Raw genomic sequence first — 25443 nt, forward strand, 5'->3', positions numbered from 1 at the left:
CTTTCTTTAAAAAAAAAAAAAAAGATTATTTATTTATTTGAGAAAGACAGAGTAAGGTGAGGAGCAGAGGGAGTGGGAAAAGCATACTTCATGCTGAGCACCCAGACTAATGAGGGGCTGGATACCAGGATCCTGAGACCACAACCTGAGCTGAAACCAAGATTGGAATACTTGAACAACTAAGCCACCCAGAGGCCCTAGCTTTCTTTCTTTTTAAAAAAGATTTATTTATTCATTTCAGGAAGAGAGAGAGAGAGCGAGAGAGCGAGCTCAAGCAGGGGGGAGGAGCAGAAGGAAAAGGAGAAGCAGACTCCCTGATGATTGGGGAGCCCCATGCAGGCTCAATCCCATGACCCTGATTTTGAGCCAAAATCAAGATAAAATGCTTAACTGACTGAACTACCCAGGTGCCCCGAAAGTAATAGCTTTCTTAAAAATAGAGGTGTTTAACAGAGACACATTGGCCAAGTAGCTCCATCTCTTGCAGTTTCCATTTCTTTGCCCTGAAACTGAGAAACAGGTATTTCTAGCCCAGTTTTCCCCCTTGCACCTAGCTCTCCCCCTACCCTTCCCCCCCAACACAATTGCTATGTCCTAGGAAGGAAATATTGGACCTATGTTGAATGAAGATTAATTAGTAACTTACCTGTTTTGCCAAGAGAAAAAAAAGCAAATGTCCCAGATGGTGGAATAGGGGCTGTGCTTTTACAACAGCCCTTACAGTTCTTCACCTCTGGATTCTGGGGCAAGAGCTATATTAAAATTTTTTGAATTCTCACTTCTCCTATTTTTTTTTATAAATAGCTTCACATCTGTCCTCATTCCAAACAAGGTGGCTTCATTAGACCACACTGCCCCAGTGTATCTTGTTGGGCGTGCCCTGATACCTGAGCCATGCCCCAAGGCCAGCCAGGCCTGATCTCTAGAACACCACTGAGGACTAGGAATGTGAGTATAGCTCAGTGTTAAATACACTGACTGCAGTCAGCCAGGCTTGAAATCCCAGCTCTACCACTGAGGTTGTAAGACTTGGACAAGTTTGGGGGGCTCAGATTTCTGGGCTTCTGATCTGTAAAATGGAGATAATGATAGTACCTTTCTATGATTACAGAGCCACATCTATTAAGAGTAGTCCTGATTTTTACATTCTTCCTCAATGCCTCTGCATTCAGAAGGCTCAGGCCACTGAAGCCTGGCTCCTTAGCAAATATTATCATTTTAGGGGAGGCACTCTGGATGACAGTTACAAGCGAAGAGGGGCAGTGATGATTTTGCAAACATCCCTGACTCACACTTTGATTCAACAAATATCTATCATGGGGATCCCTGGGTGGCGCAGCGGTTTGGCGCCTGCCTTTGGCCCAGGGCGCGATCCTGGAGACCTGGGATCGAATCCCACATCGGGCTCCCGGTGCATGGAGCCTGCTTCTCCCTCTGCCTGTGTCTCTGCCTCTCTCTCTCTCTCTCTGTGTGACTATCATAAATAAATAAAAATTAAAAAAAAATTAAAAAAAAAACAAAAAAAAAACAAATATCTATCATTTATCTACCAAGTGTCAGGACTGATACAAAGCCCAGGGATGCAGACATGACTATCACACAGTCTCTCAAGTATTCCAATAAGTGGGGGAGGCAAACACAGATCCAGACTAGTCCACAGGGAAAAGGACTCACAGAGGAGAAACTAGGGACTTGTGGAAGCTGTGGAGAAAGGAACAGCTAGCTCTGTATTAGAGAGGACATGGGGCTGTTTTTTACAGGGTTGACAGGGCAGATAAGTACAAAACAACAACAACAAAAAAACAAAAGCAGGATGGGCAGCTGTAACGGTCTGGGCAGACATTTTGCCTGGTAACTTGTCTTACCTCCCCTACCAAAGGAAATATGTAGGTGTTAGAAACAGCCTGTCTGGTGACAAAGGAGATAAGACTCAGACTCTATCCCCAGCCAGAGCATGGTGCACAGCAGTTGCTTAGTAAATGGCTATTCTGGAGCTAAATGGATGTTGGGCCTGGAAAGATGTAAGGGTAGGATGTTGGTCTACAGATATTTAACTAGGCAGTTTGTGGAAGAGATTAAAGGCAATTGATTCCAAGAGGTGGAATTAAACTCTAGGAAAGGAAGTTTGGTTTGCAAGTGCCAAATCCTAACCACTAGACTACCAGAGGAAGTTGATTTGAAGAAGTTTCCTTTCTTGGATTTGTTCTTACTTGTACATTTCCCTAAGTAATAGCTTTCTAAAAATTGGGGACCTCCAATAAAAATTCTTTTTTTAAAGGTTTTTTTTTTTTTAAGATTTTATTTATTTATTCATAGAGACAGAGAGAGAGAGGCAGAGACACAGGCAGAGGGAGAAGCAGGCTCCATACAGAGAGCCCGACGTGGGAGTCGATCCAGGGTCTCCAGGATCACGCCTGGGCTGCAGGCGGCGCTAAACCGCTGCGCCACCGGGGCTGCCCAGTTGTTTTTTGTTTTTTAAATATATTCATGAGAGACACACACAGAGAGAGAGAGAGAGAGAGAGAGAGAGAGGCAGAGACACAGGCAGAGGGAGAAGCAGGGTCCATGCAGGGAGCCTGATGCAGGACTCTATCCTGGGACTTGAGGCTCACGCCCTGGGCTGAAGGCAGGCGCTACTGAGCCACCCAGGGATCCCCTCCAATAAAAATTCTTAAGTGCTACCAGGACTCTATTCTGTTGGAGGTGTGAAGGGGGTTTGGGGAGGAAATAATTACACTGTAACTTCATGACAGTAAAAAAGGTTATGAAGTATATGGTGCTATAGGCTCTTAAGACAGGGACAGAGGTCCAGTAGTTCTGAGTAGGGGACATTGGGAATTGAGATATTGAGGGTGGTATTAATTAAGGGAAGGGTACTGGTTGGGGGGCCCCCAGGCAGAGACAGAGCTCTAGGCAGAACAACAGCCTGGGCAAAAGCCTGGAGAAGGAAAAGAGTAGGGTTTGTTTAGGGAACAAAGAGAAAATCCCAGGAGAGGTGAATAAGGCGAAGTGCCCTTCCAGTGAAGAAGCTTATTTTGTCACAATGCAGATTCTGAGGGTGAGGAACACGGTTTTTAAAAAATTCATCAGTGTTTTCCCAGTAACTAGTAGTTAGCGGTGCTCAAAATTTGGTTTAAGATTTACTTTATCCCCAAAATAATGCGAATCACTTTGGGGCACAACAGTGAAATAATTGTATTTGTCTCATTTTCTTCATACGAACATAATAGGGATAATTGTCGTCGTGGAGAATATTCAAAAGGGAAATACAAATCCAGCGTTCATCAGTTGGAGTCCAGTTTTGGGTGAAATCTTCCTAGAATTCGGAGTAGTTTTGAATGTTCGTCTAGGGTATGTTATGTGTGGGGAGGTTATATTTGTTGAGTGGAAGGTGACGCATTGGACCCGTACGACGTTGAATTTCTTCCCGGAAATGGGAAAAAGAAAGACGTGAGGGCGCCTGTCTTGGGCTCAGGGCGTGATCCTGGGGTTCTGGAATCGAGTCCTGCCTGGCGCTCCCTGCAAGGAGCCTGCTTCTCCCTCTGCCTGTGTCTCTGCCTCTCTCTCTCCTTCGGTCTCTCATGAATAAATAAATAAAATATTTAAAAAAAAAAGAGAGAGAAAGAAAAGAAAGACTTGAGAAGGAGAAATACCAATCAGAAGCAGAGGAGGTGCTGCGGGTCTCGCCCGCTTCTAGCTGTCGCCCCGCCCTTCCCTGCTCTTGCCCCACCCCATTTTCCCCTCCCTTCGCCCCGCCCCTCCCGCGGTCCGGCCCGCCGCACCCCTGGCCCCTCCTTCTCGCCCCGCCCCGCCTCCATTCTGAGCACCTCCTCTGAGCGCCCACTCGCACCTCCTTTTCCGCCCTGCGCGGCGGCTGCGCGGTCCGTGCAATCTTGTAGGTTCGGGCTTCCGGGTTCTGGGCTCGGAGCGAATTTTCTCCAGCTCCGCTATGTGGAGCGGCCGGCAGGGCCGCCTCAGGCCGGTGGGCTGCGCAGTGGAGGAGCTACGGTGCCGCTGGAGGGAGCGGGAGGCAGGTGCGGGAGGGCGAGGGAGACGGGAGGATGCGGGGCGCGGTGGTGGTGGTCTGGCGGTTGGGGTTTGGGTGAGGGGGCCTCCGGGTCGCTGAAGGGATTCAGGGTCCTAGGTGCCCCTTCTACGTTCAGCCGGCTTCTTTGTCCCCAGCGCTGCGGAAGGCGCGGAGGGAGCAGCAACTGATCAGTAAGAGGCTGCTGAGAGATGACGCCCTGGAGGAAACTGAAGGGGGATGTGTGGCCATGACCCTCGGAGAAGCCGAGGTGAGGGGACCTGGTACGCGGTGAGGTCTACGCCGCCGGGCGCCAAATTCCTTTAGAGGTCCGCGCCAAACCTGAACGCGGTCTCCTCAATAAATACCTCCATCCAGTGGGCCAAGCCAGAAACTGGGAGATCATCCTCTACAACTCTGTCCCTTGTCCCCACAGCAGTACGTCGAGCCCTAGCCGTTCTTCACCCCTAAAGAGCCCTGGCACCTTTACGATGGTGTACATCGCAGCTACCACCATCCTCTGCTCCGTAGACTAATAATTGCCTTCTAACAGGTCATCTGCATCTATGCTTTGCGGACTTCAAGTTCATTCTCCATATATCAGATGTCTTAAAAATCCACATCTGCTTCCTTCCTAGATGTATGATCTAACGTTTGCCTACCTCCAAGTTTGCCAGTTTACTCATCTGAGCCAAAGTTCCCCCTTTTCCATTTTTGAAAGACATATTGGGCTCTTTCCTATCTCAAGGCTTTACTGGGTCCTTTTTTGTGTTCTGTCTTGACAGCGTGTTTGCAGAATATAAATTGTACTAATTGTTTGCTTGTTTATCGTTTCTCTAACTAGACTTTAAAACCCTGGGAGTCTAGACCCCATCTTACTTTTCATTGAAAACTCAGATGCCCTATAGTATCTGGCATATAGTGGATGCTCATTATTTATTAAGTGAATGACATGATTAGTTTTAGCTGATTTATTCATTCAGCAAGCATTAGGTACTCCCCTTATTTATATTGCCTGTGTTTATGTATGTTGTTTACATAAGCTCTCATGCCTAGGTTATACCATTGGTTCATTTTGTGCTTACTTTATGCCAGGACACTGATGGATATTGAGGTACACAGACAAGGAGAGTCCCCCCCCCTTTTTTAAAGATTTTATTTATTAGAGAACAAGAGTGCACCCCTCGGATGGGAGCTGGGGGAGGGGGAGGTCAACAGGGACCCCATCCCAGGATCCATGGGATCATGGGATCATGACCAGAGGCTTAACCAACTGAGCCACCCAGGTGCTCTGTGGAGAGTCCCTTTATTTGCGGTCCTAACAGCAGCCCAGTGAAGACACGTGCTACCACCTGTCATGAAGGAAACATGAGGCACAACAGAAACCCCTAAGTCTTCGAAAGGAACCCAGAAAGGGCTTATTTCCCAGATATCTGAAGGGAGTGGAGGGCCTGGGGAGGGTATCCCAAGGAAAAAAAAAAAAGTGTGTGCAAAAGCTTGGAAGCATTAAAAGAACAAGTCACATTATGCTAGGTGTTGTTGGAGTATAGGTTGCATGGGGAGAATGGCTAGTGGGGTAGGTTGTGCCATCCTGAAAGGTTTTTTTTTTTTCTATTTTTATTATTTCTATTTTTTTATTTTAAAAGATTTTATTTATTTGAGAGAGAGAAAGCACAAGTGAAAGCAGAGGCAGAGAAACAGGGAAAAGCAGACTCTCAGCTGAGCAGGGAGACCACATGGGATTTGATCCTAGGACACTGGGATCATGACCTGAGGCACCTAGGCATCCCAAGAAAGGTTTAAATGTTATCCTTGAAATAGCTCTAAGACAGCAGGGAAGATGTTATTCCCATTTTTCAGGTTAAAAACAGATTTAGGGGACACCTGGGTGGCTCAGTGGTTGAGCATCTCTTCTGCCCAGGGTATGATCCTGGGGTCCCAGGATTGAGTCCCACATCGGGCTCCCCGCAGGGAGCCTGCTTCTCCCTCTGCCTGTGTCTCTGTCTCTCATGAATAAATAAATAAAGTCTTAAAAAAAAACAGATTTAGTTCTTGTAAAGGAAGTGGCAGGGCTGGTATTAAACCCAGTTCTGGGATCCCTGGGTGGCGCAGCGGTTTGGCGCCTGCCTTTGGCCCAGGGCGCGATCCTGGAGACCCAGGATCGAATCCCACATCAGGCTCCCGGTGCATGGAGCCTGCTTCTCCCTCTGCCTGTGTCTCTGCCTCTCTCTCTCTCTCTCTCTGTGACTATCATAAATAAAATAAAAATTAAAAAAAAACAAAAAAACAAACAAAAAAACCCAGTTCTGATTCGCCCTTCTTTCTACTGCAAGATTGATGCATATTAGCCACGTTAGTGTGAATGACAGGTTCTAGAGATGGTGGGACATTGGAGTGCTCACAGGTGAAGTGGGCAGAGTAGGACTATGCTTGCTTTCTGGCAACTTTGTGTTGCTGTCTCTCCCCTCCCTGCCCTGTGCTCCAGATCCAGCAGTTCCTCGGGTTAGCGCAGCGGGGGACCGAGGAAAAGGAGAGAGAGAAGGCTCTGGTCAGCCTTCGTCGAGGCTTGCAGCATCCTGAGACACAGCAGGCCTTCATCTTGTGAGTGGGGGTGGCGTGAGTGGGGGCCTGGGCCTCTGAGGGATGGACAGGAGTGTGGAGGGGATGGGCCACAGGCTGAGCAGGCTCTGGTACTCACTCATGTAGGCTGGAGGGCAGCATGCGGACCTTGGTCGGGCTTCTGACCAGCAACCAAGCCCTGTTGCAGCTTGAGGCCGCTCGGTGCCTTCATGAGCTCTCTCATTCTGAGCAGTCTGCGGTGGCTGAGGCCTGCCTGCCAGCTACTTCCTACCTTCTCACCTACCTCTCCAGTCACAGCTCAGACTTTATAGTAAGCCCTGTCCCTTCCTACCTTGTTCTTAGTTTGGATTTAAATATTGTACTTTTGTGTCTAGTTTGAGCTGGCACAGAGGGGGAGGAAAATTGGTTTCCCTTAATGTCCATAGCATTACATACACCCATCATCTTCCACTCCCTTTTGCCCAGAGCCTCAAGGGCAAGACTGTTGATCCTCTGCACTCCTACCCTCACTCTTGCTTGAGCCAGGCCATGCCCCGTGCTTTTGTTGTCCCACTCGCAGGAGCTCTGTCTGTATACATTGGGTAACCTGATTGTGGAGAGTGAGGCTGTGAGAAGGCAGCTTCTGCCACAGGGCATCGTTCCATCTTTGGCCGCCTGCATCCAGGTGAGCATCCATCTGCTTTTTCCCTCCTTGGGCAGCCCTCCCCTATCATGTCTCTACATGGCCCTCCTGCTTTGTTTAGGCAGCTCCAGCCTCTGCCCTGTGCTAAGGAGTTGAAAGTCACAGGAAATCTTATGACCCTGCTTTCAGAGTCAGATCTCTATCCTATCTACTTCTAGTCTCCCCATCTGACTGTGCTGGAAGCCCTTGGATATGCCTTGTCCCAGCTCCTGCAGGCTAAGGAAGCTCCAGAGGCGATCATCCCGTAAGTAAAATTGTGTTTTCAGATGTGGAGGCAGGCATGACCTACTTGGTGATGTAGCCTCTGGACACCAGATCCAGTCTTGTTTCCAAAACCTGCACATTTTAGCTTGATGTGTCTGGCTGGGAGAGATTTGAGTTTGGATACTTTCCCACCTGCTATTAGGGTTTGGGAAGAATGACTGGCATCTTGCCTTCTGTGGTCCCAACTCATAGCTCTCCTTCTGCTGGCAGCTCCGTTTTGGGCTCCACTCTCCCCCAGCATATCCTGCAACTGTTGCAACCTGGCCCAAAGCTGAACCTTGGAGTCGCTGTGGAGTTTGCCTGGTGCCTGCACTATATCATCTGCAGGTAACACAGACCATTTGCAAAAGTGCCACAGATCTTCCCTGGGGCTCCCTTCCAGGACACTCAGGTTTTTGAACTATGTTTTCTGGAAGCGCACTGAGTTTTCTTCCTTCTGTGGTCTTCTCTGCTTGAAGCCCAGGAAACCCACAGAACTAGGCCATTTGCCATCTTAAAAATGGGATTGACCTAGTAGTGACTACTTGCTTTCTATTGCCCAGCCAGGTCAACAATGCCCTGCTTATCTCCCATGGTTGTCTGTCCACTCTGGGCCTGCTGCTATTAGACATGGCTGGGGCTGTCCAGAGAACTGAGGATGCAAGGATGGAGCTGGTAGGTGAAAAGGGCAACTCACGATCTGGGCTACCCTTTTTCCTACTTTGTTCCCCCTCCAGTATGTAGGTATCCTCTTCCTACTGACAGGATACTTCCCCACTTGTGCTTGTAGCTGGCATGCCCTGTGCTTCGGTGTCTAAGCAACCTGCTAACAGAAGCAGCAGTGGAAGTTGTGGGAGGGCCAAATCAGCTTGAAGATGAGCGTGTCGTGGCCGCTTTATTTATCCTCCTGCAGTTCTTCCTCCAGAAACAGCCCAGCCTTCTCCCTGAGGGCCTCTGGCTCCTGAATAACCTCACTGGTATGTACCGTAATGCGCCTAGGCCTAGACCTTTAAGATTCTGGGTGTGCACCCTCATTGCCTGGGCTGAGGTGGGTAGGATTGGAGCGGGGCAGGGGGACAATTTCAGGCCTAGTTTAAGGAACTTTACTCTGAATTTTCCCTTCCAGCAAATAGTCCTAGTTTCTGTACCTCCTTGCTCTCCATGGATCTGATTGAGCCCCTCTTGCAGTTGCTGCCAGTTTCTAACGTGGTGAGCGTATTGGTAGGTATTGATTGGGGTCACTTAAGTCCAGGATCTTGTGGCAAAATAAAAACATTGGGAGCAGGCCTTTGTACTCGGAAGTACTCTTACCCAAGAGCTGGCAGGTGGTATGGTATGGATGACATTAGGGTCAGACCAGTCTAGGTGTGAGTCCTTAAACTGTTTTACTAGTTACTAACCTTGGGCAAATCACCTTACCACTTTGAACTTTTTAGTTGAAGTATAATTTTATGAATTTTAATTCATACTGAGAATAGCAATGCTATCTGAGGGCAGCTGTGGGGATTACAAAACATGCATCTAAGTGCTTGGTACAGTGCCTGGCTGTGTGCTCAGCACTCCATGTATCTTAGGTATCATTAGTCTTTAGTTTTCATCTTTTGTGGGGACTATGTATACATGTCTCTGCAGGTGCTCACAGTTCTGTGCAATGTGGCAGAGAAGGGTCCTGCTTACTGTCAACGTCTGTGGCCAGGGCCCTTGCTCCCCTGCTTGATAGGCACGCTGGCCTTCTCTGACACTGAAGTAGTAGGCCACAGTTTAGAGCTGCTGCAACTGTTGTTCCTCTATCAGCCAGAGGTGAGTTTGGGCCCTGGTACCCCTGCTCTGAGGCCTCTGGTCTCCCCATGGCCCCTTTCCTTCCCATCCTATCTGTAGTCACTTCTCTGGGCCTGGCAAGCCTACATGGACTCCAGGTCAGAACGTCCCACTTCTTATTGGGAAGGCACTCTTCCCAATAGAGGTGGGCTAACCTGTAAGGCTGTGGGAATTGAATGTTGGGGCACAGGGCCCCAGGTGTTGAATCTTTTTCTTTCCTTCTTTCAGACTGCAGAGGCCTTTCTGCAGCAATCAGGGCTGCAGGTCCTGGAGAGGCATCAGGAGGCAGCACAGCTCCAGGATCGTGTGCATGCTCTCCAGAAGACAGCTCTTCATAGGTGACCTGCTTGATGGCACTCATTCTACTCATCACCGCCCCCCCCTTCCCCCCCCCGCCACCAGCTTTCTTGCCCATGGATCCCCTTTTGAGGATTTAGAACCATAATGACATCTAATGCTTTCTGTTCCTATGCCTAAGACAAGACCTTCAAAGCTCAGTTCCTTCTCTTTGACCCAGTACTATCCAGGCAGGAGGACCAAAGGGAATTTGATGTGGGCCTTCAAATCTTTTCCCTCCCCATTAGCAGCCAGTAGTTGTTGATGGGACAGAATAAAGTTTTATTTTTATATTAAACTGTTTTGCCTCAGTGGTTGCAGGTTAAGGGTTGAAGGGTAAAATGAGTATAAGAACATCCAGAGATAGCATTCTTCGGCACAAGAACAGAACACATTTTTTCACATTTTACTCAGTCCAACAAAGCCCAAGTTGTGGGGCTGTTGTTGCTCTTAACAATCAGTGGAGGCTTCAGGCTTTGCCACTTAGCACATTCTCCACGGCTTTGGTTACCTGATCAGCACTCAAGTTGTTCAAGGAGACATTCTTCTCTTGGCCAAATGCTGAGGGGAGAAAGAGGGGACTAAATATCTAGTATGCTCTGTGGGGGCAACCAAAACATTAATAAAAGGTCTTTGTCTTCAACTTAGTCTTGTTAGGATAGGAAAAGTAGTAAAGAGATATGATCAAGGTGTATTTGGGATGCCTAGAATATCCAGTGGGTCTCAAACACATCTAGGAAGCCCAGGTCCAAGTATTATTTTGGCTGATTCTGGGTGGCCGCAATGTGAAGGAAGATGTTTTAGGGCCATTTTTAGGGGCCTGATAGGTATTTATTATTAATCACTGTGAACAGTGCTTTGCGTGAGCCTAGCCTTGGCTGGGTGCGAAGTCTATGGCTCCTACAGTCCTAGTATAATATACTAATCTGTGTCCATCTCCTTCCTTAGTCTACTGGCTTTTCCTTCTTCCAATTTTTAACGCATACTACAGTTATCTACTGTTAGAACCAGTCTAACTTAGGTGTGACTTCCACCCGACATTCCTAGAGGGAAGGTGTAGTTAAAAGGTGATTACAATACCTTTATTCAGTAAGTGTAATATGTCCTGTGTGCTCACTACGAATCAAGTAATATGACAGTTAATTTTCAGATTGTGGTAAACTTAAATAGAGAATATGACAAAATTGAGCTAAGGACAATGTTACATAATTTGCCAGGGAATACCTCATTGAAGAGGTGATAAGTAAGTTCAGATCTGAATAACAAACACGTGAATTCTAACCAATTAGCCATGAAAATCTGGTAGAAGTGCACCCTAGGAAGGGGGTACATGTGTAAAGGCTCAACTCTGTTGTATCCTAGCTATGTAACAGTTATGTCCCATAAAAATATTTTTGGTAAGCTCTGCCTAACATGGGGCTTAAACTCACCCCAAGATCAAGAGTCGCATGCTCTACTGACTGACCCAGCCAAGTGACCCTGTTCCAAAACAACGATTCACCTAATCTCTACAATGAGAAAAGAAAGAATATACCCCCTCATATTAGTTAAGATTAAACGAGATTTAGGCAAGAAGATTCTGAAGTCATTATATGTTTGTATTACGGAGGGTATCACACTACCTGAAATGACATTTTCCACCTAATGTATAAGGACTCACGTCAATGGAAGTTGACAAGCATCTCTTTCTTCTTACCCATCTGAACCCTGTCTTGAATTAGGAAAACGACGGTTCCTGGTCCCCATTCAAGACAGGGCCCGCCTCCACAGTGATGTTACTCCAGATACCAGCATTCTATAACCTTATATTTCGATAAAATGTAAATTTATCTGAAACAACGTCAATAGGAAGGCCGAAGTCCCGAGTTTTAGCCTCCCTACAGGTTTTTGCATGACCTTGGATGCCCTTCTCACGGTCCCAGGCGGCCCGCTTCTCTTGCTCACCGTAGCGGGCCCAGAGTTTGGGCTGCACATCGGAACACTCGCGGATTAGGATTGGCAGGTCAGGGTTCGCCTTCTTCAGCTCCACATAGTGTTTCTCGATGAATTCCCTATGGGGCAGGAGAGAAAGCAGTGCGTGCGGTCTTCGCACGGGCCTCCCCCAAACACCCGGGAGGTAGAGGTCATGACCTGGCGCCCCGAAGCCTACCGGCCCCACCACCTTGCACCTCACCTGACGCCCTGACTGCCGGACGAGCGCTGGCACAAGTGGACGCGAATCTCACGCAGGCCAACTTTAGCCCCAATTCTCAAGCTCGCTGCGGCACCCGCCATCTCCGCTGGTGCCTAACTCCCAGCCCAAGAACTTCCGGTCAAGTTCTCCAATCCGACCAGTCCCGGTCCCTACAATTCCCGCGAGAGTTAGACGACGTAGGGCGCGGTAAGAGTTAGCCAATGCCTTAAAAGGATTGCAGAGGGAGTGGTCCGCTTTCTCTCCAATTTCTTCGCGAGTGGGCGGTGGCGGAAAGGTTTTGGAGCGCAAAGCACTGTGGGCTGGTTCCTGAGGTGCATGGTGGGAAAAAGCTTATCCCGGCTGTGTTGTCTTTGGAGCTTCAGTCCCTGCTGGCGTTGAAACACCGCCGACGAAATGCCGGAACGAGACAGTAAGGCTCGGGTCATCTGTCCATTATTACCTGCAGGATTTGGGACGCTTGGCACGTTGTTTTCACTTCACAGTTTAAGCCCTGTGTAGGTGGTGTGACGCTGGGACCTGGCGAAGCCGTTGGGTCTCGAATGAAGCCAGGCAGCTCCGGACTGTTGTCTTTCTAAGCGTTGTCCTTGCCCCAAATAACCAGGGGTGTGTTTGTGAACTACTCGCTACCGCCAGCACCTGACTTTGGGCTGCGCCAGTTGATCTTAACACAGAGTATATTAGATGTCATTTTCCGGAAGTATCTGCTAATTCTCCAGCGCCGGTTTAGGGGCCCACTTCTCTGCCCCAGCAGCTCCTTGTATTTTCTCTCTTGGGCATTTATTACGTTGCATTGTCACTGTCGCTGTGTTTTTCTTCCTCATTAGACTGAGCAATTTGACACGAAAACATCAGTGTTGTTTACTAATAGAGTCCCAACTTTGGCACAGGAACTGACACGAAAGAGATTGATTAAATTAACCCCAATTTTTCTTTTTTTTTTTTTTTAGGTGAGCCGTTCTCCAACCCTTTGGCTCCAGATGGCCACGATGTGGATGATCCTCACTCCTTCCACCAGTGAGTGTTCCAATATAGTACTCTGGGCATGAACTGAGGGATGAATAGAGTGGTGTGGTGATGGTGAAATAATTCTAAATGCCTTGTCAGCAAGGATGGCGAACAAAAATGTACCCTTTCCCCTTTATCTCTGAACTTTCATTGGATCAGGTCAACTGCATGAGAGTATTAGAGGGAAAATTCTGGCTGGGAGGGTGCCAGTTTTTAAAGTTAATGTTTAATTACGCATGATAATAGTTGATTCTGGTAGAAAATTAAAGTAGAAGTGAGGGAGGGTAATGATGTGTTTGATAATAATCCTAATTCCAGTTCCTTTCTTAAAGGTAACCACTGTTCCTTTTTTACGTCTTTTTTACCCCCTTACTTAAAAAAAAAAAAAAGGAAAAAAAGTAGTCTGTGTCACTGCCATGAAAATCATCTCCAGGATGGAAAATAAGCAAGTGGCAGTAGGTGTTTTATTTATATATACAAATAAAATAATGCTACTTAATTTTAATATTTCAACTTACAAATAATAAAGTCTTTTCCAACATGCATATACATATATATAAAGGGATTTTTATTTTTAAAGATTTGTTTATTTCTGAGAAAGAGAGTATGTGTGAGCAACACAGAGGGGCAGAGGGAGAGGGAGAAGGGAAGCAGACTCCCTGATGAATGAGGAGCCTGACGCAGGCTTGATCTCTCCAACTGGAGACTTGGAGATCAAGATCTGAGCCAAAACTAAGAGTCGACACTTAACCAACTGAGCTACCCAGGTGCCCCAAGGACTTTGTCCTTGACTAGACTTTCCTCAGGCTTCTCTGGGGTCTATTTTTGACTAGTCCTGCTAGGCTCAGTTTTAGCAAAGAATGCTGCTAAGACAATTTATGGAGAATCCCCTTAAGTAATCAAGTAGATTCAGTCAAGGGCCTCCCCCTCCCCTCCCATGGCTAACCAAGTTCCTCTTAGTGATTTTCTTTATAAATCCCCAGTTGTCCCAGTTTGTATTCAGAGTTGAGTTTCATTCCCTCTCCCCTGTTGCAGTAGTCTTTATTCCTATTACAGTAAATGTCTTCCTTGGGAACACTTAGCAGGATTCTTTGCTCAAACTGGGCATAGCAGGCTAAGGGGCAGCCTGTCAGAAGAGGGCTCAACGGGGCCTGACTAAAGTTTGGTCAAGGAGTGAGTCTTTGTCACTGTACCGATTAAAATTATCTTTTTTTTTTTTTTTAAGATATTGTTTATCTATTTGAGAGTGTGCACACACATACAAGTGAGAGGTGGAGAGGGAGAAGCAGACGCCATATAGGCATTGAGCCACAGGGCTCAATTGCAGGACCCTGAGATCATGATCTAAGCTGAAGGCAGGCAGGTGCCCCTAAAATTATCTCTTTCATTGCTCTTTGCCTCCCATTTGGGAAACACTGTTACCATTTAGTCTCTAGTTAATGGACATTTAGGTTGCTTTCAAGTTTGTATTACTTTCAAAGCTGAAATTGAACATTTTTTTACAAGCCTTTTTATACACCTATGCCAGTGATTATCGAATCTAAATATAGGTGAATGGTGTTGCTAGGTCATAGGATATACACACTTAAATTTTGATACAGGCAGGTTGCCGTCCCATTGGCTATACTGATGTACATTCCCCTTAGCGGAATATTCATTTCCCAAATTCTCACTCATACTTGATTTATCAGACTTTTTAATAGTGCTTTGAAGCATTAAGAGTGCTATGTTTTTGTTTTATATTTTCCTGATTTCTAATAAAGTTAACCATGTATTTTACATACTCCTTTCCCAATTCTTATTGGGTACTAATTTTTAAAATTTTTGCCTTCTAAGATCAAAACTCACCAATGAAGATTTCAGGAAACTTCTCATGACCCCAAGGGCTGCACCCACCTCTGCACCGCCCTCTAAATCACGTCACCATGAGTAAGTTCTGGGGTTTTCCAACCTGTTTCGCATCTCCTTTTTTTCCCCCCATCTCCTTCCTACAGAAAATCTACCAAACTAGTTGTCTTAGGAGCTGGAAGGCTAGTTCTTTTTCAAAGCCTATGATTCTGATTCTCTCCGACTGGAGATTGAAGCTCCAGTGAAGATGAGGGTGTTCTAAGATCTGACAGTGTGTTCCACACACCACTTGTACTATTAGAGTTGCTGCTAGTGTTTAAATGGGCAGCTTCCAGGGTCGATTCCAGCCCTGTAGACTCAGATACTTCAGGTGGTTGTGATACTTTCTAAAGCTTAGGACCACTCACCTACAAATGTAGACCTGGATCTCTGCATGGTTGAAGCTGTTGCTTTGTTCCATAATCTAGGCCTTTCTTCATTCTTCAAGGCCACTTGTTGGGGTTTTCTGGGGCTCTGGCAATATTTTGCCATTAGTGAATTTCTCTGTCTTCTAGGATGCCAAGGGAGTACAATGAGGATGAAGACCCAGCTGCACGAAGGAGAAAAAAGAAGAGGTGAAGGAAAGATAGAGGAATGTTGGGCTATAGATTGGATAGTGTTTGGGTGAAAGGCATAGGGGCTAGTAGTTATGAGGCTAGAGATTAAGATTTTTCTGTATTGTCTTGAGGTTCTCTAGTGGATAGGAGTGATAAGTGGGAATTTAGGACTTTGGAGTCAGACTGCAGGATTTCAGTCTCAACTTTACCAGTTCCTGAAAAGACAAAAGATAACTGTGGGCATAGTCCCTAATATTTCTAATTCTTGATATTCTAATGGGTAGAACAGAGAGTGATTTCGTAACTTTCATCTGGTTGTCAAGAGGATCAATTATGATAGTGCATGTAAGCATTTAGTGCCTGGGATATTTTAATTACCCAATAAATCCTATCTGCTGTTGTCACCACCATCATTATCATCATTATCTATAAGATACTAAAATTCCTGGACCTGGTATTTTGCTGGCCTTTCTTTTTGGGGAAGACCAGCAAGGAATGACTTATTTTTAGTTGAAATATGGAAGGTGATATAAATTTAGATAACTTCTTAGTTGTCCTATGGAAAAGTCTCATAACCTGTTAGAGACTCAGTGATACGGCATTAAAGAATTCTGAAGTGACATGGAATGTCCTGAGGCAGCATTGAAAGAGTATCTCTCTGAACTGGATGAAGCCATAGTTCTGATTTTGAGGATTATCCGAGGGTGACAGCAGTACTATCAGGACATATATGAGCTTTCACCAGACAGTTGGATGAAATAGGAAGAATTCTACTGACCTTGGGATAGCAGCTGGTGAGCCTTATGCATTTGCTTTTCCGTGGTCACAGTTATTATGCCAAGCTTCGTCAACAAGAAATTGAGAGAGAGAGAGAGCTAGCAGAGAAATATCGTGACCGTGCCAAGGAACGGCGAGATGGTGTGAACAAAGATTATGAGGAAACGGAGCTGATCAGTACCACAGCTAACTACAGGGCTGTGGGCCCCACTGCTGAAGCGTGAGTACCCAGGCTGCCAGGGCATGATTCCCTCAGCCTCCAGAGTCTTAAAGTCACAGTGTGAATTCTTCCTAATGAAAAATGAGCTTTCCCCACTTTGGAGCCCGAGCTGGGCCATTTCAAGAGAGACACTTGAAAGGCACTTTGTGAGAGGCACTCACAAAGGACTGTTTTAATGTGGCTTCTTTCATTATACAGGGACAAGTCAGCTGCAGAGAAGAGAAGACAGTTGATCCAGGAGTCCAAGTTCTTGGGTGGTGACATGGAACATACTCATTTGGTGAAAGGGTTGGATTTTGCTCTGCTTCAAAAGGTGATCCTTGGTGGGTGGGTGGAGAGTAATCATAGAATGCTGAATGCTCTTCTGTGGGCCTTTCAAGGTGAAGGAGGGGAGACTGTTAGCCCACACCATAGAGAAGGGCTAATGGTTCCTCCTATGTAGGACTAAGTGCTACTCATCCTTCAAGTCTCAGCCTCAAGGGTTGTATTTTTGGGGGGGCAGCCATCCCTGATCACCCAAGTATGGTTAAACCCCACTCCTCACTTCCCACTTCCTGTACCCTCCATATCTCTCTTATTTCACATATCACAGTTATCACATTTTTTCATTTGTCTCTTCTGCTGTAAGCTCCATTAGGGCAAGGACTGTATTGTCTTGTTCAGTTTTAAGTCCTTGGTTTCTGGCACAATGTGGTAGATAGTGGTGTTAGGTAAATGTTTGTAAAATGAATAAATGTCTAAACCCTACATGCTTTTTTCCTGTTAGGTACGAGCTGAGATTGCCAGCAAAGAGAAAGAAGAGGAAGAACTTATGGAAAAGCCTCAGAAGGAAACTAAGTGTGTAAACATCAGGGAAAGCTTCTAAGTTTAGGTGAGTGGGACTTAAAGTAGGAACACATTTGGCTAAAAGGAAAATTCTTTTGTCTTTTCAGGAAAGATGAAGATCCTGAGAATAAAATTGAATTTAAGACGCGCTTGGGTGAGTATAGAATTTCTACACTAGAGGTTGTGCATTTTAGGTAAATTATAGGGAATTTAATGCTCTGGGCAGAATATGCTTCCCCTTCGTGTCATACTGTTCTCTTTCTTGCCCCCAGATTAGTGACTTCTCTTAGAATACTCTACTAGAACTCAGATGTGGGGTTAGTCATTTCGTGTATGTTATTAATGTCTTAATTAGGTTGGAAGGTCTTGCAGATTGTAGCTTATGCATTAAGGGAGGTAGCTTACAGCTTATGCATTAAAAGAGCTAGCGTGGTTGGTGATTAAAAGCTCAGAATTTGGGACACCTGGGTGGCTCAGTGGTTGAGCGTCTGCCTTTGGCTCAGGGCGTGATCCCAGGATCCAGGATCGAATCCCACATCGGGCTCCTTTCAGGGAGCCTGCTTATCCTTCTGCCTGTGTCTCTGCCTTTCTCTGTGTCTCTCATGAATAAATAAAGAAAATCTTTAAAAAAGATTTAAAAGATTATTCATGAGAGACAGATAGAGAGGAGAGGCAGAGACACAGGCAGAGGGAGAAGGAGAAGCAGGCTTCTCACAGGGAGCCTGATGTGGGACTTGATCCAGGGGCCTCCGGGATCACGCACTGAGCCAAAGGCAGATGCTCAACCGCTGAGCCACCCAGGCATCCCAATAAAGAAAATCTTTAGAAAAATAAATAAAAGCTCAGAATTTACAGTCAAAGACTGGGGTTTGAATCCTACTGATAAAACCATATGAGGCATGTGATATTAGGCAACTGACTTCACAAGTCTCAGTGCCTGTTTGTCTATCTGCAAAAATGGAGTTAATTCACCTCATGGCAGCAACAAAAAACAGTATATGCATTGTAATTATGTTGCACATGTAGCTGAGCTGATTTTCCCATCATTGTCAGTATCCCCTTAAGCCTCATCCTTCTTCCTCATGGGACCTAATACAATGTGAGGCCCATGGTACTTTTGAGAAGGCAATGTAAAAGAGTGGATAGGAGCTCAGGCTTTGGAGTTAGACAGGCTGGGCCCTATTCTTTATTCCGTTGCTTAGTAGTTGTGTGAATTTAGGTAAATTGCTTCACTCTCAGCTTGAGTATTCTGATCATTTAAAAGGAGATGATAACATGTACCTTACAGGGCTCTTGTGAAAATTGAGGCAATAGTATGTGGCACAGAGTAAGCACTTGCTAAATGGCAGCTGTTGTAGAAGTTTCTCAGTGGCTATGCTTCCTCCTCTTCTTTTCATAGGCCGCAATGTTTACCGCACACTCTTTAGGAGCAAGGCGTATGAACGGAATGAGCTGTTCCTCCCAGGCCGCATGGCCTATGTGGTAGACCTGGATGATGAGTATGCTGACACGGATATCCCCACCACACTGATCCGCAGCAAAGCAGATTGCCCCACCATGGAGGTAAGTGATCCAAGTCCTGAGAGCCTGTCATGTGGGCCTCAGACCTGGGAATCAGCCTCAGTTCTACCCTGGGCCTCATCCACCACATTTAACCCATCACTATGAGCCTGTTCACTTTTTACTTTGTAAATTTTCATTGAATCCATTCACTTATCTCTATCAACATTCCAGTTGAAGCTATCGTGTCTTATTGGAACTATTAAAAGATACCCCTATTTTGTTTCCTCACTTTCACTCTGGTTTCTTTCTACTATTTTATTTTTATTGAGTTGTAATTCATGTTTCATATAATTTGCCTCTTGAAAATGTATAATTCAATGGCTTTTAGTATTTGTAGAATTACGCAGCCATCACTCAGCGTGAAATATTTTTCATCACCCCCCAAAAAAAAATACCTCTGTACTTTTAATCATAACCCCACAATCTTCCTAACCCCTTTTCTATTGTGATTTTTACATATGGCCAGTGTGATCTTTTCAACATGTGAATTTTTGTCTCACCACACTTGAGAAGCTTTCAGTGATTTTTCGTTATTAGTATAAAGAGTAAAATCTTTGTTGTGGCCTCTGAGCTCCTGCAACGTCGGCCTTCTGAGCTTCTTTTTACCATGATTCCCTGTTTGTTCTCCAGTGAATCCCATGTTCTTGAATATGCTAGATTTACTGTTTTGTTTTTAGAGAGAGGGAGAGTGTGGGAGGGAGGGGAGGAGAGGTTGGAGGGGCTGAAGGAAAGAGAGTCTTAAGCAGGCTCCACACCTATTGCGGAGCTTGATCTCACAATCGTTAGATCATGACCTGAGCTGAAATCAACAGTCAGATACCCAACCGACTGACCCACCCAGATGCCCTAGATTTCGCTTTTGACCCAGACCTTCATATATGTTACTCTGTGTGCCTGGAATGTTCTATGACACCTGTTTTCCCTATTTTTTACCTGGTTGATTATAATTTATTCTTGAGGGATCCCTGGGTGGCGCAGCGGTTTGGTGCCTGCCTTTGGCCCAGGGCGCGATCCTGGAGACCTGGGACCAAATCCCACGTCGGGCTCCCGGTGCATGGAGCCTGCTTCTCCCTCTGCCTGTGTCTCTGCCTCTCTCTCTCTCTCTGTGTGACTATCATAAATAAATAAAAAAAATTAAAAAAAAAATTATTCTTGAATTCGTTGAATGAAAGAATGAATGAAGAGATTCTTGCTTTATGGGATAACACCCTTGCTGCTTGGGGTTTCAGGCCCAGACCACACTGACCACAAATGACATCGTAATCAGCAAGCTCACCCAGATCCTTTCATACCTGCGTCAGGGTACCCGCAATAAGAAGCTCAAGAAGAAGGATAAAGGTAACCTGGAGGGTTATGGAGAGAAACCTTAACCCTGGAGGGACATTATTGGGTGGAACCGAGGTTTCCTGGAGCCTTCTGTGTCCAGAGCATTGTGAGGCTCCAGAAGAGGAGAAGAAATGGGAGCATTGGAACATTAACAAGGAGATGGTTACTTCCAGGTTCTGTCTGTTTGACCTACCCAGGAAACAGTGGTCCACTTTGAGGCCTGAGGAGGGAGAGTATCGGGAGCTTTTGTTATCCCACCTTCTAAACAGATGTTTAAATGGGCATTTGAAGGTGGAGAACATGTTGGACTGAGTGGGAATCAACTCAGGAATGTTTTCTTTACTACTCCTTGTACATTTTAGGGAAGATGGAAGAGAAGAAACCCCCTGAGGCCGACATGAAGTATGTATCCCAGCCCTGTCACCTGATATGTGTGAGAAAAGGGCTCTGTGTTTCTTGTCTTTGGCATTTTGGGGAGGCCTTGACCTGAGAATCTGGAAAAATGGCCATGGAAAACGGAAGTGTGTATGACTTTGGCAGCTAGTGATCTCTGTTTTTCTAGTATATTTGAAGACATTGGGGATTATGTGCCATCCACAACCAAGACTCCTCGGGATAAGGAGCGGGAGAGATATCGGGAGCGAGAGCGTGATCGGGAGAGAGACCGGGAGCGGGAGCGGGACCGAGACCGAGAGAGAGAGAGAGAGGAAGAGAAGAAGAGGCACAGCTACTTTGAGAAGCCGAAAGTGGATGATGAGGTGAGAGATGGCCCTGGTACCAAGTGGTGGAGCTGCCCATCTCTGTGCCTGCCCCGCCAGATACAAGATTCATTTGTTACCTAGGTGACTTATGGCTCTGTAGTGGCAACGGGGCCAGCTAATCCAGGGTGGGAAGCATCCTGGAAATGAGGCAGGAAGTGGGTAGGGAGTTGATTTACAGATAATCAAGCAGGGGAGGGATGAGCGTGAATTCGTCATAGCACTACTCACTTCAGTTTCTGTTTTCTTTCCAGCCCATGGACATTGACAAAGGTGGGTGATACATGAGACATCTTGCGTTCGATCTGGTGGTCTTGCTTTCCCCTGGGCTGAGTCTATCCTAGAGCTCAGAGCTGGCAGAGGTTGAGACTGGGACTTCCTGGTCTGGGTTCTCATTAAGATGCTTGTCTGGCGGGCAGCCCTGGTGGCCCAGCAGTTTAGCGCTGCCTTCAGCCCGGGGTGTGATCCTGGAGACCCGGGATCGAGTCCCACATTGGGCTCCCTGCATGGAGCCTGCTTCTTCCTCTGCCTGTGTCTCTGCCTCTCTCTCTGTGTCTCTCATGAATAAATAAATAAAATCTTAAAAAAAAAAAAAAAAAAAAAAGAATGCTTGTCTTGCTCCATAGAATAGAAAGATGAGCCTGGGTTATCTGCATCTTTTGGGCAATGGCAGGGCATATTTGCTCTGTTAGATACAGTTCCTCCAGTGGTGGGGTTCTGAAGACGTGAGTCAGGTCGAATCAGCAGTATTGTGCGTACACAACTCCATCTTAACCAGAGTAGCTCATTATTTTTATTGTAATTTTTTTTCAAGGATTCATTTATTTTAGAGAGTATGCACACACAAGTGGGAGGAGGGGAGAGAGAGAGGGAGAGAATCAAGCCAACTCCCCAGTGAGTGCAGAGCCTGACATGGGGCTGGATTCTACTGCCCTGAGAGCCCTGGAAGCCTGCTGCTCAACCAACTGAGCCACCCAGGGGCCCCAGAGTAGCTTATTAGTTGGAATTTGATTACAATTTTGTTAGCTAAAAGTTTTTTCTGTTGCCTAAAAAAAAAGTATTATAAAAACATTAAAAGTGTGTTGGGGGGTGGTGCAGATTTTGTAAGTTCCTTGTTTCATGATCTTTTCCCTTAGGACCTGGATCTGCTAAGGAGTTGATCAAGTCAATCAATGAAAAGTTTGCTGGGTCTGCTGGCTGGGAAGGCACTGAGTCATATCCTTTATTTCACTATGTTGCTGGATTCTAGAATAGTGTTATCCTGTTTTCATTCTAATTCCACCCACCTCCCTGCTTCCCCAGAACCCCCAGCCCCCACTTCACGCTTTGCTTTTTATGCTAAATTTTGACAGGGCTGCAGTCATGTCTTTCCCATTTCTCAGAGGACCCATTCAAGTCCTTAAAAGTTTTCATGTTGGGGCTTCTGGTTCTTGGCCCTTCCTTTTTGAAGCTTTCTGCTATACGTAGAATTATTTTCTTTAACATAGCATATGCTGAAGAAGCCAGAGGACAAAAAGCAACTAGGAGACTTTTTTGGAATGTCCAACAGTTATGCCGAATGTTACCCAGCCACGTATGTAAGACTGTTAAAGGAGGCTGAAATGATTGGAGAACAAGTTATAGAGAGGGGAATGAAGTGTAAACTTGATTACCTGGGACACAGGGATACTTCTTACTTAGATAAATTGTTCTTTTAGGTGCTGAGTGGGAGGTCTTGGGTTGGGGTAGGGGTCATTTTTAGGCATATAACATCTTAGCTGGGTAGGTTTCTGAATAAACTATAGGGGTCTGGGTCTGTACCATCTGTTTAATGTTTTTAACTGTTGCTTCTCTTTAGGATGGATGACATGGCTGTGGATAGTGATGAGGAGGTGGATTACAGCAAAATGGACCAGGTGTGGAGTTGGAAGGATGGGTAGGGATTCTTGGGCAGCTATTCTTCAGCACATACCCCCTTCCTGACTCCCAACAGATCTTTGTCTCATATTCTGGGCCATAACCTGCCCTCAGCTGACAGTAAGAGCAACAGCATTGTGGAGTCATAGGAAGCTTACCTTTTTAAAAAGATTTTATTTATTTATTCGTGAGAGACAGAGACAGAGAGGCAGAGACACAGGCAGAGGGAGAAGCAGGCTCCATGTAGGAAGCCTGATGTGGGACTTGATCCTGGAACTCTGGGATCATGACCAGAGCCAAAGGCAGATGCTAAACCGCTGAGCCACCCAGGCATCCTGAAAGCTTACCTTTTAAAGTGTCAGTATGAAAGCAAGTGAGATAGGCCAAAAATAGATTTTTATTTTCTACAAAGTGCTGGGCTTTGATTTCCATACTTAGGGAGTAAGCAAGACTTTAGTGCATAAATAGAAAGGGTAGAAGGAATTTCAGTGTTTACAAAACAAGTGAGTTTTATTCTAGCCAGGATTGAAGTGTTCTTAGTCTTAAAAATAACCTCATGGCACTTGGGTGGTTCAGAGAGTTAAGTGTAAGACTCCTGATCGCAGCTCAGGTCTTGATCACAGTGTCATGAACTGAAGCCCCACATTGGGTTCCATACTGGGTGTGGAGCCTACTTAACAAAAACAACCACAGCCCTGACAAATAACACCTTTAATGGTGAAGAAATTTCGTCTCCTTTTTCCTTGTTTCTCTTTATTGCAGTGCTTGAGCCTGGTTTAATTCCATGTTGGAGACTTGCTTACCCTGGTTCTGCCATTTATCAGTTTCATGACCTAGTTTCCTCATCAGGAGAATAGAGAGGAATATGGTTCTCTTTTAATAGAGTTTGAGAGAATTAAAAATGTGTTTGGTGTTCAGAATAATGTCTGGTACTAGTAAGCATTTGTTATTATTTATTAGGGTGGGATTTATGAATAATGAAACAGGATTGTGGGAGAACCTGGCTTTAGGTAAGGGCTAAAGAATTGTTTCCACTGACATTTCTTTCTTCCTTGTTCCCATTCTGTCTTCTAACAGGGTAATAAGAAAGGCCCCTTAGGCCGCTGGGACTTTGATACCCAGGAGGAATACAGCGAATATATGAACAACAAGGAGGCTTTGCCCAAGTGAGTCAGTACTAAATATGGCCAGGGAGTGATGAGAGGGATGATGAGGGGATGGGCCAGCCTTAACCCGAAGGTGTAGTCTGGCTGAGGCATTCCTAAATAGGTTCTTTAGTCACAGGGCCATCTGGGAATACCTTGGTACTGCTGTGCAACCTCTGATGCCTTCTTTCCTCCAACTGCCCTTTATTTTTCTCAGGGCTGCATTCCAGTATGGCATCAAGATGTCTGAAGGGCGGAAAACCAGGCGCTTCAAGGAAACCAATGATAAGGCAGAGCTTGATCGCCAGTGGAAGAAGATTAGTGCGGTAAGTGAGATCACCTCTTGGGTGGATTTCATCTGGGAGGAGACAGTGGCCTACAGATGAAGGAATAGGCAGGGTTGGAGAGCCAAGGAAATAGGGGAGAGGTCAGCCTGGTACCTCATGTGAGCTTAGATGGACAGCATAACTGTTGAGTGTAACTGTTCTTTTTGTAGATCATTGAGAAGAGGAAGAAGATGGAGGCCGATGGGTGAGCAGCAGTACTCTTCTGGGGCACTGTGGGAATTGCTTAGAGTATTGATCTTACATTGACTTATTTCTCCTTCCATTGCAGAGTTGAAGTGAAAAGACCAAAATACTAATCTCCAGTTCCAAGTCTAAAAATGATTCCCCAAAAGGAATGGGCTCACAAGTGCTTGCTTTCTGCAATTCCGAAAAAAGTTGCAAGGTCTCTTTGAATGTATATAAAATGTTATTGTATAATCATTTAGTTCCATTAAATCTAGTTGGGGAACAAAAATGGAATTATGTCCTCCTGAGAGCTTTAGAAATTCTTAGCACACATTGCTTGCTGCTTCTCTGACTGAAGGGATAATCTCGGGGAGGAGTCTTGGGGGATCCCTGTGTTAAGCAAGGTTTGGTGCTCATCAACACCCTGAAATGTCTGCCAAAGCCCAAGATGGATCCCTTGGCTTCTGTTTCTGTTTTTTTTTTTTTTTTTAATTTTTTATTCATTTATGATAGTCACAGAGAGAGAGAGGCAGAGACATAGGCAGAGGGAGAAGCAGGCTCCATGCACCGGGAGCCTGATGTGGGATTCGATCCCAGGTCTCCAGGATTGCGCCCTGGGCCAAAGGCAGGCGCCAAACTGCTGCGCCACCCAGGGATCCCTCCCTTGGCTTCTGAATCATTCTGTCCCCAACATTTCCTCCTTTCTATTCATCACAAGCACTTTGGCCTGGTTCTCATAAGGGTTTTTTTCTGGCTGGATCCCTACTTGCCACTGCCTGCCCTAAGCCTAAGACTTGTAGGATCAGCTCATACGAGGAAAGCTAGAAGCCCCCCTTAACCTTTGCCTTTGGTCACTTTCAGCTTGATAGGGCAAGAGTGTTTGAGGAAGCCAGCTTTGTGCATGGCATTTAGGAGACTGAAATGGGGCGCTCTCTGCAATAGCACCCTGAATGCCTAATATGAGACAGTAAAGGACACCCTGGTTTCATGGTTGTAGACAGTGTTCCCAGTTAAGAAAAAGATCACAGAGACCTGGCTTAGATGAAGATACCTAGAGAGTCATTAAATTTAAGACCTGGGGGTTGGGGTGCGTGG

General features: G+C 45.9%; 3 protein-coding genes across 8 annotated transcripts; 2 read left to right on the forward strand and 1 right to left on the reverse strand.

Annotated features, from left to right (window-relative positions):
* Positions 1 to 3783: 3783 nt before the first annotated feature.
* On the forward strand, positions 3784 to 9981 carry TMCO6 (transmembrane and coiled-coil domains 6). Of its 5 annotated transcripts, none has more exons than XM_072826165.1 (12): positions 3784 to 3895; positions 4183 to 4295; positions 6510 to 6625; positions 6731 to 6914; positions 7164 to 7268; positions 7445 to 7530; positions 7761 to 7877; positions 8093 to 8204; positions 8320 to 8506; positions 8656 to 8750; positions 9162 to 9329; positions 9576 to 9981. In XM_072826165.1, exons 2-12 carry the CDS (start codon positions 4275 to 4277, stop codon positions 9687 to 9689), a joined length of 1305 nt encoding a protein of 434 aa, XP_072682266.1. In that variant the 5' UTR covers positions 3784 to 3895; positions 4183 to 4274; the 3' UTR covers positions 9690 to 9981. The 5 variants fall into 5 exon arrangements, with proteins under 5 accessions (XP_072682266.1, XP_072682264.1, XP_072682267.1 ...); XM_072826163.1 differs by having other exon boundaries at positions 3892 to 4034; XM_072826166.1 differs by having other exon boundaries at positions 3895 to 4030.
* On the reverse strand, positions 9942 to 12128 carry NDUFA2 (NADH:ubiquinone oxidoreductase subunit A2). Of its 2 annotated transcripts, none has more exons than XM_072826175.1 (3): positions 11857 to 12128; positions 11628 to 11734; positions 9942 to 10244 (listed from the first exon to the last, which is right to left on the reverse strand). In XM_072826175.1, the coding sequence occupies exons 1-3, from the start codon at positions 11955 to 11957 to the stop codon at positions 10153 to 10155; spliced, it is 300 nt and encodes a 99-aa protein (XP_072682276.1). In that variant the 5' UTR covers positions 11958 to 12128; the 3' UTR covers positions 9942 to 10152. The 2 variants fall into 2 exon arrangements, with proteins under 2 accessions (XP_072682276.1, XP_072682275.1); XM_072826174.1 differs by lacking the exon at positions 9942 to 10244 and adding an exon at positions 11261 to 11485 and having other exon boundaries at positions 11580 to 11734; positions 11857 to 12024.
* IK (IK cytokine) lies at positions 12061 to 24642 on the forward strand. The gene is made up of 20 exons (XM_072826154.1): positions 12061 to 12286; positions 12825 to 12891; positions 14719 to 14811; positions 15285 to 15344; positions 16156 to 16323; positions 16522 to 16636; positions 17090 to 17160; positions 17256 to 17302; positions 18548 to 18711; positions 19941 to 20049; positions 20400 to 20439; positions 20600 to 20795; positions 21050 to 21068; positions 21932 to 22010; positions 22288 to 22368; positions 22633 to 22690; positions 23769 to 23857; positions 24054 to 24162; positions 24333 to 24367; positions 24452 to 24642. The coding sequence occupies exons 1-20, from the start codon at positions 12271 to 12273 to the stop codon at positions 24477 to 24479; spliced, it is 1644 nt and encodes a 547-aa protein (XP_072682255.1). The 5' UTR covers positions 12061 to 12270; the 3' UTR covers positions 24480 to 24642.
* The last annotated feature ends 801 nt before the right edge of the window (positions 24643 to 25443 follow it).

This window comes from Canis lupus, chromosome 5, assembly GCF_048164855.1.
Source record: "Canis lupus baileyi chromosome 5, mCanLup2.hap1, whole genome shotgun sequence".
NCBI lineage: Eukaryota > Metazoa > Chordata > Mammalia > Carnivora > Canidae > Canis > Canis lupus.

Coding starts and splice junctions, on each gene's coding strand:
- NDUFA2 (XM_072826174.1), bottom strand. CDS start 11,957: ATGGCGGGTGCCGCAGCGAGCTTGAGAATTGGGGCTAAAGTTGGCCTG. Junction 11,735..11,856: donor TCCGGCAGTCAGGGCGTCAG/GTGAGGTGCAAG, acceptor CCTGCCCCATAG/GGAATTCATCGAGAAACACT. Junction 11,486..11,579: donor CCGTGAGAAGGGCATCCAAG/GTCATGCAAAAA, acceptor TCGAAATATAAG/GTTATAGAATGCTGGTATCT.
- TMCO6 (XM_072826163.1), top strand. CDS start 3,950: ATGTGGAGCGGCCGGCAGGGCCGCCTCAGGCCGGTGGGCTGCGCAGTG. Junction 8,507..8,655: donor GCTCCTGAATAACCTCACTG/GTATGTACCGTA, acceptor TTTCCCTTCCAG/CAAATAGTCCTAGTTTCTGT. Junction 9,330..9,575: donor TGTTCCTCTATCAGCCAGAG/GTGAGTTTGGGC, acceptor TCCTTCTTTCAG/ACTGCAGAGGCCTTTCTGCA.
- IK (XM_072826154.1), top strand. Junction 16,637..17,089: donor ATTTTGCTCTGCTTCAAAAG/GTGATCCTTGGT, acceptor TTTTCCTGTTAG/GTACGAGCTGAGATTGCCAG. Junction 22,691..23,768: donor ATTACAGCAAAATGGACCAG/GTGTGGAGTTGG, acceptor GTCTTCTAACAG/GGTAATAAGAAAGGCCCCTT.